Genomic DNA, 19841 nt, shown 5'->3' on the forward strand with positions numbered 1-19841 from the left:
ACACACACGCACAGTGGAATATCATGCAGTATCAAAAAATGAAATCTTGTCATTTGCAACGATGTGGACGGAACTAGAGGGTATTACACTAAGCGAAATAAGTTAGAGAAAGACAAGTATTATATGATCTCACTGATACGAGAAATTTAAGAAACAAGACAGAGAATCATAGGGGAAGGGAGGGAAAAATGAAACAAGATGAAACCAGAGAGGGAGACAAACCATAAGAGACAATCTCAGGAAACAAACTGAGGGTTGCTGGAGTGGTGGGGGGTGGGAGGGATGGGGTGGCTGGGTGATGGACATTGGGGAGGGTATGTGCTATGGTGAGCACTCTGAATTGTGTAAGACTGATGAATCACAGACCGGTACCCCTGAAACAAATAATATATTATATGTTAATAATAATTTTAAAAAAAGAAAAAAAATAAAAACCAATAAGGCGGGGCACCTAGGTGGCTCAGTTGCTTAAGTGTCTACCTTTCACTCAGGTCATGATCCCAGGGTCCTGGGATCTAGCGCCATGTCTGCTTCTACCTCCCCACCCTCCCCTCTCCCCCTGCTCCTATGCTTTCTCTTTCAATCTGTCTCTCAAATAAGTAAATAAAGTCTTTAAAAAAAACCCAATAAGGCCAATTAATTCTTCCTTTTTTGTTTTTAAATTAAAATTTAATCCTACTTTGAAGTCCACTATCCAAATAATAAAGCATTTGGTTCTCACAGTTAGTTTTTGAGAGTATAGATTATTTTAAAAATCAATTTTCATATTTAAGTCATTAATCAAACTTTAATTTACCAACAAGCTAGTTCTTTTGAAAATATGTATATTTTCACACATGACTGTCAAGCTAAATTCTACATTGACCTGTACTGATCATGTATTTTCTGCAGGCTGACTTAATAAGTAAGCTGAGAGAATGCAGGGACCACCTCATATCTAAAGCATCCACTTTGTCTTGTACGCCAGAGCATTCAATAACCACTTAATAACGACAACACTGATGGTAAGAGCATTTTTCCTCCTCAGTGGATTTATGTAATATTCCTGCTTTTAAAAAATGTTCTTTACAGTAGCAAATGATTTTGACCTTGAGGGTGAAGCAAAACAAAGCATAGCAAATAAAATACTCCACAATATTTTTTAAGAGTAAATGATTAAATGGTTTTTTCTTGTTCTCTGACTTGATGTTACGATGTTTATGTTTTTATTTTAGACTTTGCTACAGGAAGCTTATTTATAGGGTTTAATCGTTCAATTTATAATAAGTGATAAATTTATTAAAATATAAATCTCAAATTCAAGGGTCAAAGGGATACAGAATATGTGTGTGCATGTATATGTATATATATATTTTTTTATTTTTGAAAAAATACTTATTTTTAAAGATTTATTTATTTGTTTGAGAGAGAGAGTGTGTGCCCACAGAGGGTGGAAGGTGGGGGGTAAATGAAGAAAGAGAATGTCAAGCAGACTCTGAGGTGAGCTCAGAGCCCAATGCAGGGCTCCATCTCATGGCCCTGAAATCATGACCTGAGTGAAATCAAGAGTCAGATACTCATCTGACTAAGCCACCCAGGAGCCCCCAAAATACTTATTTTTAAAGCTAGGCATGTATTATTTTAAAAGTGGGCATTTTATGTTGTTATATATACTTAAATACATATATATCTCAAATCATTTATAAATGAGATGCCCTACATCAAAAATATTAGTATTAATATTTTATTGTGTACATTAGGCACTAGTAAATATTTCTAGTATACACTAGCATATTGAAAATTTAAATGACCCCATCAAAGTATCTCAACAAAGCAACAATATAATATCAAAGAAAAATACACTGTACTGAGATTTAGCCTATCCACAGAGTAGCTGGAAAAGTCAAATATTAATTCATTAATTCCCACATCATCCCTAAAACCCAGATGATATCTTCATCAAGTTGTGGGTTGGAAGGGAAGTCTTCAGTGCATTATTCAAATTTACTAAATATTAACTTGCTCTTATCAATTGTGAAATCCAGTGTTAGTCAAACACTTCACCAAGGCAGAAGGGAAAGTGGAGGAATATAGCTCTAATATACTTTGAATTCTGCTTTAAAGTATGTCAAACATGAATTTTGTATTGATGATTAGATATAAGAGAAATAGAACATCTCATCATATATTGGACCAACAGAAAATTATTGTAACGCAAATAAGTTAGAAACACCAAAAAAGGTCTGCAAAATTGCATTTATAATTCCCAAGCTAGAAATCAAAGTTGTAAATCAAATGAGTATTTTTCATTGTTAAGTTCATTTTGCTGAAAGGGCATAGAGTCTCTAGTGTTCTTTTGACATTAATTTTTCATGATAAATGATAACATATTTAACGAATATTTAATGAGTGTCTACTGACTGGAGGAACTGTGTAACTATATATAATGAAAGGGTTAAGAGTTCTGTTTTGAGTCAGACAAGCTTGGGTTTGAATCACAATTAGTGGTTTTATGGACTTTTAGCAATTATCTTCACCTCCTTAAGCTTTAGTTTCTAATTTGTAAAATGGTCCTTATGTCACATGATTGTTATAAGGATCAAACAAGATAACACATGGAAAATGCTTGCCATGTGCTTACCTGATAAATGGCAATGAGTTTCATAACAGTATTATATAGTTTGTAATGTGTGTAATTGCTAATATTTGACCTTTCAACTACCAAAAATATCAGATCATGCACAACAACAAGATTAGGACCTGAAAAAGGAAACAGTGAATATAATAGACCTAGTACCTGCCCTCATGCATTCACAATCAGATGGAAGACACAGATGAGCAAACAATTGTCACACACTGTAATTGAGTTAGTATAGGGTATCTTGAAAGCACCACCTAACTCAGTCTAAGAAGGGAGGCTAGAAGAAAGTAACATTTGGTACCAGAAGGATGAGTTGGGTGGGGTTGGGGCAGGGGAAGAGAATGGCGTAAGAGTATTCTAGATTGAGAGAACAGGCACAAGGATCAGAACTTGACAAAGCATGGGGAGTTTTAAGAAACAAAAGACCAGTCAGTGCACTTGGATAGGGAGAGGTGGAGATTACTACTATGTGAGGCTAGACATGTCCATAATGGTCATTTTCTGCAGGGACTCGTAGGCCATGTTAAGTGGTATAGACTGTAAGCAAGGGGCAACTCCTGAAAGGTTAGAAAGAGAGGTGAGCTACAACCAGATCTGCCTTTTAGAAAGACCACTTATTATGTGGAGACTAGACTAGTGAGAGGGAACATTTGTGAGGGTTGCAGCAGTTAAATCTGAGAGATGATGGAGGTCTGCCATTGTGTGGAGCTGGTGGAGATGCAGAGTAGATAAAGGTGCATCAGAGCTGGTGGTACCTGGTAATCGATCAGATGTAAGGAAGAAGGAGTTTGGGTAGCCACTGGTTAGATGGTAGCCCTCTTCACATAGAATAGTTGCCATCTCATAAAGATCATGGCCCTGAGAAACTATAGCTCAGGATAAGGAAATAGACAAGAGCTGGAAAGGACACACCCAACCAATGTCCAGATGGGACTCTACAAAGAGCTCCATGAACATCTGTGAGGCAATTATATGAAAAATCTGAGTGTTTTCTTTTCTCCTCCTTCTTCTCTCCTCCCTGCTCCTTCCCCAGAGAGAAGCTGCATCCAAAAGCAAACTGTTTACTTAATTTGACTTAGGAAGCGTCTTGCTCGATTTATTCATTTGTATACTTTCAGAAGGTATGACTGATAACATGAAACATGTCATTAACTTACATGATGCCAATTAACACTGATCCAGCACCTCATTTGTGCTAGGTACTGTGGATGTTACTAGAAGTACGAAGATATGTATGACCACAGTTCTTAATCTCGAATTGCTCACAAGATTATAAGTAGGATAGACAGATATACAACAGAGAAACAGAATGCAATGCATACCTTTCATTGTATGCAGCTAGTAGTTCTAGTTGGGGGAAATTCAGAGGGCTTTCCAGAATTAAGAGTTGTTTGATATAGTGAGCAAGAGAGCAACAATATATTTTTGTGGAGTGAATACATGGACAAAGTCGCGAATATTGATTCAAAGGTCATTTTGTTTTGTTAGATTTTGCAGAGAATGGCAAGGAGAAGAAGGTAATTTCTAACAAGAAATGATGGAGTCCAAGGACAGAAACTTCATGGAACCGTGTGACTAGAACTGAGCTGAGTCATGGGGAATTAGACTGATGAAATGAGTCTGATCAAGGCTGTCCAATTGCTCATGATATATTTAAGACTGCCTTTTTTTCCTCCCATGGAAATGTGTTTCAGAGGGTAATTCTAGTGATACAGATGAAATAATAGGACCGGAAGTGGGAGGTCAAGATTGGAGATGGATTTAGGAGATAAAATCCACAGGATTTAGCAGTAAATTTGATGAGGGCCTTCCAATTAGAGAAGTTGAGGATGAATCTGGGCTTCTCATAAGTCATTTGAGAGCTTTTATGGTTGGGAGGAAAGTAGCCTGGCTTTTTGGAAGCCGGGGAATGATAGAGCTTAAAGAATTAGGAAATACTGCAGACAACCAAGTGAGATAGGGTCACTGAACTTGGCAAATAAGAGAACATCAGTGATTTTTGACAGAGAGAAAGGTAGCGGAAGAAACCGGAAAGAAGATGTTTGAAGGTGACTGAGCAGTGGAAAATGGGAAGACAGTGAGTATAATTTAATCTATCTTTTAAAGAAGACTGGCAATGAATTCAAGGACAGAAACTTAAGGAAGAGAGGAGATCAAAGGAATGTTTAAAATTTGCATGATTTTATTTTATTTTAGGATGGAAGTCTTCTCCATTTATGTAAGTTTGTGGGAAGGGCTTCTGAAGGAGAAAGCATAATATGGGATGGAGACAGTAGTGGCTACTTCAGAGACCATGAGAATTTGTGAAGAGACCATACAGAAAGAACAGTTGGGGGCATACACACCTATCTCCCAGAGATTCTTAATATCCCCAGATATATTGTGTGATGCTTTTCAGTGGGGGAAAATTATGTTATCATGGTGTTCATGAACTGGGATCTTTGCAAAAATCTTTGTACATATCCATTTTGATTCAGGATTAACCAGAAACTTCCTATTCTTATTTCTTTATTTAACAGGTATTTACTGAGCACCTACTATATGCTAGGCACCATGATGAAGGTGGGCTGTACTTTGGTAAGTGAAATGCACTAACCCCTGCTCTCAGGTACATTTAAAAACTGAACATCGTCCATATAAGGCATTCACTGTAGGCCTTTCTGTGGTAGTATAAATTTAGTCTGCTGAGCAGTATATGCTTCAGTTAGGAATTATCATATGTTCTTTAACCCAAATACAGTAAAGGTAAAAGTATTAAATGAAAGAATATCCACAAAGCAGCCAATAAATATTATTTTAACATAGATGTTATAATTGAGAGGGCAAATGGGAGTCTAGAAGTAAACGTTCACTACCCATTTATTTATTCACTTAATAAACATTTTGTACTCACTGCGGCCTTAAAGTGAGTAGGACCTGGTTAGTGTTTCACCTATTCTCAAACACTCCATAAGCTAAGGATGCAACTATAGAAGTGCTTCCAAATGATATGGATGATTCTTCCAGGTAGCATTAAATTCGGAAGAGTATCTTCCTAAAACACAGCTTGGAGTAACCTAAGTCCAAGAGAATCAATGCTCTATAATTAGAAGTAGACCTCCATAGGTCAGTATGGGATTCAGAAGATCGGTCTAACCTGCAGGCCAGTGCAGAAGGAAGACAATCCTCCAGGACTGAGGGAGAGGACTCAGACACTTGTGACTATGCCATTAACCTAAGCCCGCTGAAGAGGTACTGGTAGTTAAGACCAACTCTAGGGGCGCCTGGGTGGCTCAGTCGATTAAGCAACAGCTTTTGGCTCAGGTCATGATCCCAGGGTCCTGGGATCAAGGCCTGCATTGAGCTCCCTGCTTGGCGGGGAGCCTGCTTCTCCCTCTCATTCTGCCTGCTGCTCTGACTACTTGTGAGTCCTCTTTCCCTCTCTGTGTCAAATGAATAAATTAAAAAAAAAAACCTTAAAAAAAAAAAGACCAATTCTATAATGGACACCTATTCTTAGTTCTTCAATAAACAATATCATTAATTTTAAAGTAATGCCAAAGAAAATATTTTTTCAGTCACTGTTAAGGAGATTTTGTATAATAGTTAAGAACATAGATTGTGTTGCCAACTGCCTAGATTCTTCTAGTCCAGGATCAGTCCTTACTACTTGTGTGACAGTGGCAAGCTACTTAAACGCTGCATTCAATGTCCTTATCCAAAAGATGGGAATAATATCTATTTGCTGGCATGAAGATTGAGTGAGACAGTGCATGTGATATTTTATTAGCATGACCTGAATTACAAAGATCCAAGTGGCATTTCTACTCATTCTAGGGCTCACTCATTGCAAAAATAAGTGTACTTTTTCCCTAACTAGTTTAGTAATATATTGTTTTTATTCCAAAAGGTACAAGTTTAATAACTCAATTCAGTTAAAAAGTATTTATTCAGACAGAATTATAGTAGTAATTGTGCTGTTATCACCTTATGTTTTTGAGCACTTTTAACTTCCAAATAGCTTTTGTATCCTCATGATATTCCTATAAGCACCAGAGGACAGTTGTCTTCCTTTTACAAGTTAGGAAATGGGGTAATATAGAGTTAGTGATTTGCCCACGGTAGAGTTAAGGCCACCAGACTTTTAGTCTCATTATCCAAACAAATCAACCAAAACTCAACAAGTTATTGAGCACATATTTGTGCCCAACATTGCAGTGGGGGCCTCAGAAGACTAAAATTATATAAAATACACTCCGTAACCAAAGAAACTTATTTTCTAATTGGAGAGATATGATTTTATATTGCCAGTTTTGCCCAGTTTTTAAAGCTCTTCAAAATCTAAGCCACCATTCCTTATTATTAATTTTCAGTGGAAACCCATATTTCTAGCTGTTCCATTATTCTTACTACTGCATGAGTCAAGAAACCTTTACGAGGTTTTAAAGATAACTTCTTAGGTTATTTGAATGTACTCTGTGGGTTGAGGTCTGCTGGGACTTACAGAAGTGTGGAGTGTGGCCCATACTATGCCTTTCCTACATCTGGGGAAAAACACGGGACTATTGTAGAAAGACAGCCGACAAATTTGTCCTGGAATGGGGGACAGTGGTGCATACGTGTACACCTTATGCGGGAAGCAAAACAAATACAGGTCTCCCTTTTACATGTCTCTTCATCTGCAGTCTGTTCTTCATTTTCTGGAAACTGAGGAGTCTGCTCCTTGTATACTCCTGTAGCTTCATCTCCTGTGACTTTATATCCCAGAAACATTAAACTATTATTGTGTCTAAATACATCATGTTGTGTCATGTCTCTAGATTTCTGTATATTTATTCTTTCTGACTGGAATGCTCTTTAGGAAAAAAAAAAGTTTCCTAACTTTTTAAAGGAGTCCACCATAACAAGAATTTAATGAGACAATTTAAAAATGAAACAGAAAATACAAAATCTGTCACTTTTCCAGATAAACCTGTAAAGCAATTTATAACAGAGGGCAGAAGGCAGACAACACAAAAGGACTAACAGTGGCATATGTTACTAGTGACTCTTACAAGAAAACACTGGCCAACAGAGTGTGGGGAATGCTATTAGTAATAATAATAATGACAATTTTTTGAATATTTCTAATTTGTCAGGTACTATGCTAACTACTTCACATTTATTGTCTCATTTAATTCTCCACAGAAAGTATGAAGGTGATTTTATCCCCACTTTTGAGATGAGAATTGAGGACCGGATAGTCAGGTAAGGCCATGTGGTATGTTGGCTAAAATGGAATCATATAACACAATGTCTGGCTCCAGAGAATAATCTATTATGAACAACATTATAATTATAGGCTTTCATGTCTAAAAACAAATGCTTAGGAAATGGATAATAAACAACGACCATTTATAACTTTAACCCAAGGCATTGATATAATTTCAATAATGATCCATAATAGATAAGGCTCATTATTGAAATCCAAGCATGGAAACATTAACATATTCAAATGGAACAGGTCTAGCAGAGCCCATGGTAGGTAACATTGTGAGTCAATAAAAGTATGTCCCAACATGGAAATTCATATTTAAAAGTTGAGAATTATCTTTCTAAAATCCAAATATATGTACAGTTGACCTTGAACAATGCAGGGGTGAAGGGTACCAACACCCTGTGCAGTCAAAACTCCACATATAACTTTTGGCTCCCCTAAAACTCAGCTACTAATAGCTTACTGTTGACTAGAAGCTTTACTGATAACACAAACAGTTGATTAATATATACATATTTTGTATATATATTATATACTGTATTCTTACAATAAAGTTAGAGCAAAAGAAATGTTATTAAGAAAGTCATAAGGAGGAGAAAATACATTTACAGTTCAGTACTTATCAAAAAAAAAATCAGTGTATAAATGGGCCCACACAATTCAAACCCATGTAGTTGGAGGCTCAACTATATATGTATGTGTGTATATATGTATATATGCATTTGCATATATATGTATATGATAATTACCACACATGTGATCATTACCATACATATATGCAAAACTATGGCTCATTTGTATCCTCCATTATCTAGTACAATGTCTGGTGTATGGTAACTGCTGAATAAATGAAGGTAGGCAAAAGAATAAAGGCTAAAACAGAAAGAACCAAAATGATGAGATTACTTTAATACCCTATAGGCTGCATTCCTAATTTAGAATAGAGAACCTTCATCTTTTGAGGCACCTGTCATCAGTATAATTCCACTAAAAGAAGAGCATCATATAAATTGTGCCTTGCTTTGAAGAGAATACAATATAAGACTAAGGAAGCAATGAGGAGAAATAACTTTATATGGGTTTATTTCTGACCAAGAAGGAAGAAATAAATGCTGAACTAAAGTACCAGGAAATTTGTGACAATATGGTAATTTATAAAAGAATATTTACAGAAAGCTAATTTAAAAATAAATGAAAGAAACTGAAATGTAACAGGGATGAATAGAAGTTTCAGTATTGAATATAAAAATTCAACTGGTTGAGATACAACTGCATTTCAATAGCAGTTCTTGTGAAAAAAGATGACGGATAATTGCTTTCCTAGAAGCCCAACATAAATTGACAAGGTAAATGTCTAATAAAGAAAAAAAACCCCAGCAATATCTAACACATTATTAGGTTGAATCAAGAGAAAAATGGAGTCTGGATCATGGGGAATAAAATTATATTTTCAAGTGTGCTCTCATCAGAGCAAGTGTGATAATGTGAATCCTTCAAAATGGTTCTATTAAACAGAGTTAAATGAGATGGAAAAGTTTAATCTGAGTGCCTACTTTGTAGCAAACATATTCAAGCATGTCACAGTATAAAAGGAGAGACAGGCATACATATCAGTAGCTAGAACAAAATGTTATGATACTTTGTGAGATGTATGAGCCTAGAGCATGAGTTGTTTATTACCTATGCTCTGCCTTCTATCTCTGGGAACCAAAAAAGAAGCCATCCATTCTGCCTGGGGTCCAGAAGTTTTCATGATCACCACTTTCAAAGAGCTGAAACAGTGTTTAAGAACTCTGCACTCACATTTAAGAACTCTGCACTTCAGGCAACCCCCCACCCCCCCACACACACACCCAGACCCAGGGCTTGCCCTCTGATTAGGAAAGCAGTGCATCTGAGTTCAGCATAGGCAGCTGGAGCTTCATTCATCAGTGTTCCCTACATCACGTCATGTGCTCTGGTATCATCTATTCTGTTTAATTACAATTAAAAAAATTACTGGTATAATAAGTTGGCTTATCAACTCCTACTGGGTCATGACTCAGAATTTGAGAAATACTGCATTACATTGTCTCTAAAGTTTCTACTACCCCAATATTTAAATTTTCAATTAATGCAATGATAATCCAAGATATAAAATGATACAGATATGAAGAAATAGAACTGCCATAGTGGTTCAGTGGATAGTCACTTTTTAATAAAAAGATCCATTTTTTCCTGTTAGCCCTGAACCATACAGACAAAAACAGTATAAATCATGGAAAATTTTTGCAGAAAAAGTATTTGCTACGGATGGTCTTTGTAATAAAATTTCCTTTTTTTAAAAGTTTCTTTTTTAATACAACAGAGCATGTGGTAGCTATTAGTCTTCACCAAATATCAAATGTAAATCTGAAGATTCAAGACAAAATAAAAATTGGACTAGAAAAAAAATATTGCCAAATTTATTTTAACAGTACTTTAGAACCAACTTTATAAAAATAAAAATCATTTTAAAAAAATCAGCTTCCATTGGTTCTTTAGTAAAACCCAAATCTTCAATGAACAGCATTTGAACTGTGATAAAACTCAAATTAATATCCTGAAAAAAATTATACAATGTTTTACAAAAATGATCTATCATTTTTCCCCCTGAATCCATTATCTGTGGACATGGGAAATGAGATGAGGATCTGCCTACCATTATATCTCTGTACTCTTTTTCTCCGCGTCTCATCACCACAAACCTGATTTACCCAAAGGCAGCAAGATACACACACACATATATATTTATATACAGGCAATAATACATGTATATATATATATATATATATATATAGATTTATACCTACCTACATCTATAAAATCTTACCTCTTTGCTTTCCTCGAGATCTGATTCACTACTGAAGTCCTCTGTGTTTAAATTTTCAAAGTCAGACTCTCCGACAGCAATTGGTACAGTCACAGTGAGGCTGGGATTATTTATGAATGACATGTAATCACTTTCATCAATAATGTATTTTTCAACACTGCTGCCGGTTCCTATTCCACTTGTGGTTCCATTCACATCTTTAAGATAGTCAAGATCTTTTCCAATTTCTGTTGTATGATTGGACATACAACTGTCTTTCTTATTGTTTAGGTCATCAAGTGGTTTAATTTCATCTAAAATCTTTTGTTTTCTAACAAAGGATTGTTGAATAAATTCATATATTTTTCTCTTCACGTAAGCTATTCCCTTGTGCATCCTGTCCACAGCTATTTGGAGATTGTTCATTTCATTATCATCATCCGTGGCTGCAAGATTGTCTGCACTAAATGAGCTCAGAAGCAAGGCCAGAAAGAGGTTCAGGACCTTAAAAATAACACAGACATGATTATAATTTTACCCCAATGTAAAGAAGAGCAGATTGAGGTCACTTATTCCTCTAAGTGTAGAGGAAACTGTTAAGTTTTAACAGGTAAGAAAGAAACACCATAGCACAGTGATTAGAAGTTGGGTAATCTGAATTTGTGATCTGGCTCAATAGCTACCTCACTCCACGTCCTTGGGCAAAGACATGATTTCTGTTGGTCTCACATTCTCCCACTTAGAGAATGAAGAATTTGAATGAGTTAACCTAAGGTTTAGCTATGTTTAAAATTGTATGATTGTAAGAAAACAGATTGAAATATGTACCATACAAAAGTTCTAACCTTAAAAATCACTGGTGTTTGCAATTACGCACTTAAATACATTCTATAGTTCCTTTTTTGATAAACAGAGATACTGAGTTAGATATAAATTTTAAAAAATAATCATTATAGTCCAGAATAAGAATCAGTATCTTAACATAGGCATTGGCACTTATTTTCTTAACCTATTATCTTTCTCATACTCCACTATTGATTAATTAGGAGAACTGTTTATAAATAATCTCTAATATTTCCATAAAACTGACACTTAATATATGTATCTTTTGGAATATATTAAATTTTTCTATACTATAAAGAGTAATTCATGTTTCCAACTTAAGAGAAGAATTGACCAGTTACTCCATTTGGGTAATCTCAGGTCTCATTAGCCCACCCTTATTTTGACTGAGAACCACTAGAAAATTGATTAACTTAGGTTGGCTAAAGCATCTGTCATATGACATAGAGTGATTGAATGTTATATGCCATGAAGAGGCAAGGAAATGGTAAAATCATTATGAACACTTAAAGACACCACTGTTTAGTCCTATACTGGCAAGTAAGATTAAGCTTTCTTTAAAAATTTTTTCGGACGTCTCCCTCCCTTTTCTCTGAATTTGTAAAATGTTCTCAGCATATCCCTCAAGGCCTGTCTTCAGTAGGATACTCTGTTAAAATGCATATACTAAATGTGATGAAATGACTGACAAAGTTAATTTGAATATAAAAATTGTAGGGCCGGGGCGCCTGGGTGGCTCAGTCGTTAAGCGCCTGCCTTCGGCTCAGGTCATGATCGCAGGGTCCTGGGATGGAGCCCCGCATCGGGCTCCCTGCTCCACGGGAAGCCTGCTTCTCCCTCTCCCACTCCCCCTGCTTGTGTTCCCTCTCTCGCTGTGTCTCTCTCTGTCAAATAAATAAAATAAAATCTTTAAAAAACAAAAACAAAAACTATAGGGTCACAGCTATATTGCTGTGTTGTCAAAGTGAGACTATATGCATATCCAAGCCTAGAGACTTTATAAATTATAAATCATAGTTTTTGTTTTGGACAAAATGGTCACCATTCTATTATGCTCTTAATCTATTTCTGAAATAGATATCTTAAATGGGTACATACCACCAGGTTTCCAATGACCATGACCATCATGAAGACAGTAAGGCACATGGCTTGACCAGCGACCTCCATACAGTCCCACATGGTCTCTATCCACTCTCCACACAGCACGCGGAACACAATCAGGAAGGAGTGGAAGAAGTCATGCATGTGCCAGCGTGGGAGCTCACAGCTGGTGGAGATCTTGCAGACACAATCTTTGTAGCTTTTACCAAAGAGCTGCATACCGACCACGGCAAAAATGAAGACAATGATGGCCAACACTAAGGTGAGGTTACCCAGAGCCCCCACTGAATTGCCGATGATCTTGATTAGCATATTTAATGTTGGCCAAGATTTTGCCAACTTGAAAACTCGAAGCTGGAAAATAAAAAGAAAATTAATATATATTATTATGATCTTTACATATATTGAGGTTTACCAAGAAATGATTAATACTGAATCTCTTACAACATCTGCCCTTCCCTTGAACTCTCTCAGGCTCATGGCTAATTTTTGGACCCCCTAGGAAGAATCTTGTCCAACCATATTTTAATCATGTAGATCATTTTCCCTAAGAGTGAATTTTTTCAAGATTACTTGGGGTCCAACAGTCTTTAATTTGCTTGGTGAAAGTGGGTCTAAGGCATACCAGGCCTGACACTAATATTAACATCTGAATCACTATAATCTCTGTTGAAAAGATACTCACTTATCAATAGCATGCAAAACGACACCATATTGAGCCTTGCTATAAGCAGAGGAAATTGTTTATTATTCATTAATACTCCTTTGGGGTACTGACATAGCTAGATGCCTGCATTTAAAAATTTGGAGATTTCTCACACCTATAATTATTTCCCTGATTTGCAAGGACATATATATAAATCAAAGGGCATAGTAAGTAATCCTACAGATTTTTCTCTTCTTATTTAGGGAAGGAGCATATTTTCCAGAGGTCAAATTAGGAATTTTCTGCATGCCCACATTGCATCTGATTACCATCCACCATACAAAGGGCTGTTTATATTTTCAAGTTACTATTAAAATGTGACATATTTTCATTAAAAATATTTTCTTCAATCCAGAAATATTAACTGTAGTCATCTCTAGAAATAATAGTTAGTCACAACGGCAACTGAGTTATATATTTAACTTTACCTCACTATGCTTTTTTTTTAAATAAAGATTTTTCTAAATGAGTGGGGATAATTTCTTTTTTCCATTTAGGGATAGTTTTGACAATGCAAATGTTATACAAAAATTAAAAATATTAGTAGTTGCATAGTAAAACCTATGAGAGTACTACGTAAGAACCCTGGCTCTTGGACAGGTTTTGGTTTTGTTGCTGTTTCGTTTTGTTTTTTTACCAGTCGGAATGAACGGAGAACTGATAATCCTTCCACATTGGCGAGGCCAAGTTCTACCAGGCTAAGTGTCACAATAAAACCATCAAAGATATTCCAGCCTTCTTGGAAATAATAGTAAGGATCCATGGCAATAATTTTCAGAAACATTTCTGCTGTAAAGATTCCAGTGAAAACCTACGATCAAAACAAAGTTACTTTAATTCCATCAGATAATGATAAAGTAGAATGACTTAGTATTTGCTCATAGAACAAAATATTTATACTAATTTACTCATAATGATTCTATTACTAGATATATTTGTGTAGTAATTTATAGTTTACAAGAAAGGTCTCATTTACTTTATTTCATTTTATTGCCACAGAAGTTTATGAAGTGGCTAATGCAGGTAATACAAACATTACTTTACCAGTGACTTGCCTGGTATCACACAACTAGAAAATGGCAAAACTAGGATTTGGGTCCAAATCTGTTTTTAACTTCCATCACATCAAACTGCCTGTCCCTCCAGACCTTATACAGCACAGATACTCATGATATCTTGCCCATGAACATTTTCATTTATCTATAGGCATATTCCCATTTTCCTCAAATCCAATCGTTATTATACGCGTATATCTATTACTATAATATGTGCGTTACTATTATCAATTTGTTAAGCATGTGAAAAAATAAATTTACTTCCATAGTATAAATACCAGTGCTTTAAAAGTGTAAATACTACAATGCAGGATGCTTTACATGTTTTGTTTTGTTTAAGATTTTACTTATTTATTTGACAGAGAGAGACACAGCGAGAGAGGGAACACAAGCAGGGGGAGTGGGAGAGGGAGAAGCAGGCTTCCCGCGGAGCAGGGAGCCCGATGCGGGGCTCGATCCCAGGACCCTCATGACCTGAGCCGAAGGCAGGCGCTTAACGACTGAGCCACCCAGGTGCTCCTACATGTTTTGTTTTTTACCATCAAAAATCTTACATCTCAAAACAAATAATATAAAAAATACATACATTAATTTAAAGTCCTCTTTCTTTCAGGTAAAAGCTAGTATTTCAAGCTATTTCAAGCTAGCTTTCTTTCAAATAAAAGCTAGTATTCCTAACTTGAGTCAACTGACAAACACTTTAATAATTCATGTTTTTTAAGCACAGAAGAGAAGGATTTAGGTGACAACCTTTACCAAAAATGGCCTTACTAATCAAACAATACACAAAATGTACTGAAGGTTTTTAATATTTGATGGTTTTGATATAGGATAGATAGATAAAACAATACATGTCCTATTTAGATCTTGGAAGTGGAAAAGCTGAATACCTTTTTGAGTTGTTAAATTTTTGCTTATAATGATGATGACTAAGCAAAATAAAAAGATCTACCTTTTTTTTTTTTTTTTTAAGCCTTCTACAGCTAGGGAAACTGCGATAGTATCATTTCAAAAAGCATGTCCTTAATTGCTTCTGTATCTTGAAAAAATTATAAATATCAATATTGACTTTTCAAGTAGTACTGTAGGCCTATGCCTATTGCTCTCTTCCTCAGTTTTTGCTTTGACATTAAGCGCTATTATGGTTAGCAAAAAGTAGGGTGTAGCTAGTTAGATATAATTTTCATCTTTTGGAAGCCAGGAGGTAGGAAAGGTGGAAGAAAGACTGCTTTAAGCTATTATTAAATGGAAACAGTTTCTCAAACAGAAAATTCAATGATTGAACACATTTACCTTCCAATATGCTTACCAAGTTTCCTACTGCAAGCACATTATTGAAATGTTCTGTCATTGGATAGTGCTCCATGGCCATGAAAAGAGTATTTAAGACAATACAGATGGTGATGGCCAGGTCAACAAATGGGTCCATCACAACCAGGTTGACAATATGTTTCACTTTTAACCAATATGGTGAACAGTCCCAGATTAAGAATATGTTGGAAAATTTATACCAACAGGGTGGGCATTTCTGTCTGGATTCTTCAAGTTCTAAATTAAAAATAAAAAAAAGAACCAAAAGATATATTTTGTACACACATTTATTTCAGATCCACTAGACTTGTTTTTCAGTAATCAACACACTTTTATTTGCTACAGAGTCAACCTCTTTTGTACTTAAAAAAACTATAGAATTTATTCTTTAGACACTTGAAGATATTTCATCAGACATACACATAGAGCAGAGGTAGCAAAGAATAGTATTTTTCTCGTACGCATTGATAATATGGCTCAGCACCCGGCCTGAAGTGAATGGTCTTTTAAATGAAGTTTCAATAGGAACATGAGTTGCAGAAATGTAGATACTGTGTGTAATCCTCTGATAATATCTGGCTAAACTGTCAACCTAAACCTGTGAGAGAGAGGGTAGGAATCTATAGGAGCCAAGAATCATCTTTTAAATTTGTTTTCTTCTGTGAAACGATCCACTCCTCCCCTCCAATCTTGATAGTATTTAGGATGATGTTGAAGTCCTAAGCTAAATGGAACAGAAGAGAGGGTCACAATGACTGAGATTAGCAGCTCTAACAGAGCTGCTTTATTCTGCATTTTCAAGGAATTGCCACACACAGGAAAACGTGCTTTAGATTTTCACTATCATTGTGCTTAAGTAACTTTTTTAAAGCTCCTAGAATATATGAGTAGGTATAACAAGGAATAACTCTTAAATAAGATCTACTATATTCTCTTTAGAATGTATTGTTTCCAACTTACAAAGAGAGATATTTGTTTCAAGTGAGACAATATAAGTTTAGTGAAAATAACTGAATGAAAATGGAATGTGTAACGAACCTTCTACTGTATTTGTTAAAATGCTGGCTATACTCATTGCTCTTTGCCTTTGGGAAGGATCTTCTAGAAAGTCCATGGAAATGTGGAAAGAACTTGACCTTCTCTTCCTCATCTCTGTTTCAGTGGTTGTTCCCTATAAAGAAAATGCTAGTGTATTAAATGATTAACTTGAGCAATATGCTAAGCAAAGAACCAAATGTGACACAGTGAATTTCATGAAACACATGCACCATGCACTTTTCATATTTAACTGGTGATGGCAGAGATTGCTGACTTATTGTATCATTAACCTGGAATATCCAAACTGTCAACCATTTAGTCATACAGCAAAAAGCTGAGTTTTTTAACCCTCTACTTTTGTAATTTTACGAGACATGGTGTAATTTTGATATAGTTAATAAATCGCTTGAGAGACATATTTAACAGTTCGCCCCATTTCTGAACTAATAGTATAAAACTAACAACCTGAAAAGTCATATAAATGGTCAGGCATTTTATTTTGAGAAGGTAGCCATTTATTTTTCAAGAAATACAAATGATTACAACACATGTAGCCGCCACCTCATTTTCTGTACACAAGACATAGATGGTCATTGACAACACAAACTGTATGTGAAAAACACACACATGCTGCATGGACAACAGTTTCATCCAGGGTACCAAAGCAATAAGTCATCTAATTCTGACTTAGTCATGCCTCATCATGCTGATATACTTCCAAGAGTCAGCATGTGTTCAGAAATTCCTCATCCTCGTATACATTCACAAACACGTAACATATGTTTGTACAGACAATTCTTTTATCTGTCTGTATTAACGATTTATTTATGTCTTGTTATTTAGATTCAATTTGAGAAGACTTATATCAGCATTTTTTTTTTTAGGAAGACAAAGGTGAATACTAGAAATTTTAAGATAACAGTGAAGCTATCTATGTAGGCACAGTGTTCTTGAAAATCTTCTAAAATAAGTCAGAGCTATAGTGAAGAATCTGTTGGAAAGATTTATTATACACCCTTTATACTTAAACAGAGGAAACATTCATTTACTTTTATACCAAAGCTTTAGAGGATGTCTTGCTATCTAAGCTCAGTATGGGTATATAACAAATCCACCAACTGGAGGCAGTAATTTATTATTGTGTCTAATTTATTCTTAGCGTGTTTAATAAGTAAATGCATTCGGTGTTATGCAAGAGAGTGTTGAGGCCTCAAGTTTTAGTTGGTTAGTCTATTAAATGTATTACAAGATGCAGGTGCATTCACAGCTTGACCAACCAGGAATCATTCTCAAAGTGTTCCATTCTGTAGAAACACTGGCTGGTGCAGCAATAATGGGCCAGCCATGCCTGAACTATTTAAAACTTCCTTACATTGTCATCAGTAGCTGGCTTATCTATTATCACCTCTGGCAGAAGCTGTCCAACAGGCGATGTAGGAACTGAAGGTCCACCAACCAAGGAAACCACACCATTGCAATCCACGGTGCTGTGCATCTTCCCATTCGCTGGAAACACTGCCAGCATCCGGGAAGACCTACTGGTCTGACTCAGGTTACTGTTGCGTCGCTCTCCATGTCGTCGGGGCACAAACAAGGAGTCTCTCCGGCTCTCGTTATCCTCAAAGGTGCTGTGCTCATCATCAGCAAAGTCATTCTCCGATCCCACATCCTTTGCTCGCCCTCTAAAGCTGAAAAGGCTTGTTCTGCTATTTCGCCTTGGAGAAAATAGGGAGCCACGGATGCTCAACAAAGACTAAAAGTTTGGAACCAAAAAAAGTACAATCATATTAATATAGCCGCTTGAAATGTGCTTTTAATTTTGCAAGATTAAGTTGAAGGACATTTCAGTATTCATAAGAGAATGTGATTCACTCGTTTTGATTAACATTCTCACTTTATGTGCTCAAATTAAATTGGTTTTGTAAGAGAAGATTTCTAGTCCTTGAGATTATGAATGGGGAGATAGATCACAACTTAAAGATACCGAAAAATCAAAACCCCAAATCACCATTTTTCAAGTTCAAAAGGAACCATCCTTAGCACATACTATGGACACCATCAACATTCAATAAACCCTGGCAGCATGACCTTCACAAGGACACATTTGTTCTTACTGCTCTTCCCTTTCAAGGAATTCCAACACTTTTCACAGTTTTAGGCCATCTTTCTAAAATTACTTTACATTCATTATGATCCCTGTTTCATCTGTAAGCCACAGACTTCTGAAATTCAGAGTAATGTGCTTTTTGGGAATGTACACCACACCTGATATTTTCAGAAGCACATATGGTTTATAAGAAAGTTAGGGGAAAAAAACCAACATAAAATAACCAAAAGAAGTTATTGATCAGCCAGCCCTGTATCCACATTTTTTGTTGGTTTTTGTTTTCATTAAAGAGGCTGAGGAGCAGAAAGAATAAACAGCGTTAGTTTCAAAAGGTATCAGCAGATAGTATCAGGATGAGAATCCAGGTCTTCTGACTTTCAACCCAGTGTGATCCCAACTACAGAAAGCCACAGACTTACATATATGTGGAGTAAAATTTTCTCATAGCTACGTGAAGAAAGGATAGGTTTAAATGTAATAAACATAGCAGTCAATTCAGTAGATGACAATTCGTAAGTCTGATTTAATTCTCCCCCTCTCTTCAGCATTCTGATTTTCATCCATGCATCCTTTAACTCTGTGGTGCCGTACCTGGTGTGGGGAGGAGTACCTCTTTTCATATGTCAATCGATTCCCTTCTATGGAGAAGCGAAACCCTTTCCTCCTGATGCTGTCTTCAGATTCAGATTTATGGAATTCATCCTCATCTTTCTCTTCCCCACCAGACTGCTCTTTCTGTTTTCTTTTCTTTCTCCGATTTCTTCTTTCCTTTGCACTCTTCGAACTCAACTTGGAGGCTTCGGATGAGCTGTCAGAGAGCCCCCCAGCGGCACTAGGTTCTCTGGAATGCTCTGAGGCAGTGACCGCCGCTGCCTGCTACATGAAGGAGAAATGGTTTTAGTATGGCATTAGCGAAGACTATCTTTTTAAGCTCAAGTATTTGCATGATATTTAAAAAATACATTTAGCTGACTCAAGCTGATCGCCCAAAGAA

General features: G+C 36.0%; 1 protein-coding gene across 9 annotated transcripts in view; it reads right to left on the reverse strand.

Annotated features, from left to right (window-relative positions):
- LOC113920606 (sodium channel protein type 1 subunit alpha) overlaps positions 1-19841 on the reverse strand; it is a 143980-nt gene that overhangs the window by 32267 nt on the left and 91872 nt on the right. For 7 of the 9 annotated variants that reach the window (XM_035726815.1, XM_035726817.1, XM_035726816.1 and 4 more), the window contains 7 exons: positions 19439-19723; positions 18113-18493; positions 16741-16873; positions 15701-15939; positions 13974-14147; positions 12628-12984; positions 10708-11190 (listed from right to left, as the gene is read on the reverse strand). In XM_035726815.1, coding sequence (XP_035582708.1) covers positions 10708-11190; positions 12628-12984; positions 13974-14147; positions 15701-15939; positions 16741-16873; positions 18113-18493; positions 19439-19723 — 2052 coding nt within the window. The remainder of the gene's footprint in view (positions 1-10707; positions 11191-12627; positions 12985-13973; positions 14148-15700; positions 15940-16740; positions 16874-18112; positions 18494-19438; positions 19724-19841) is intronic. The other 2 variants (XM_035726819.1, XM_035726818.1) reach the window with 2 other exon arrangements.

This window comes from Zalophus californianus, chromosome 3 (genome assembly GCF_009762305.2).
Source record: "Zalophus californianus isolate mZalCal1 chromosome 3, mZalCal1.pri.v2, whole genome shotgun sequence".
NCBI lineage: Eukaryota > Metazoa > Chordata > Mammalia > Carnivora > Otariidae > Zalophus > Zalophus californianus.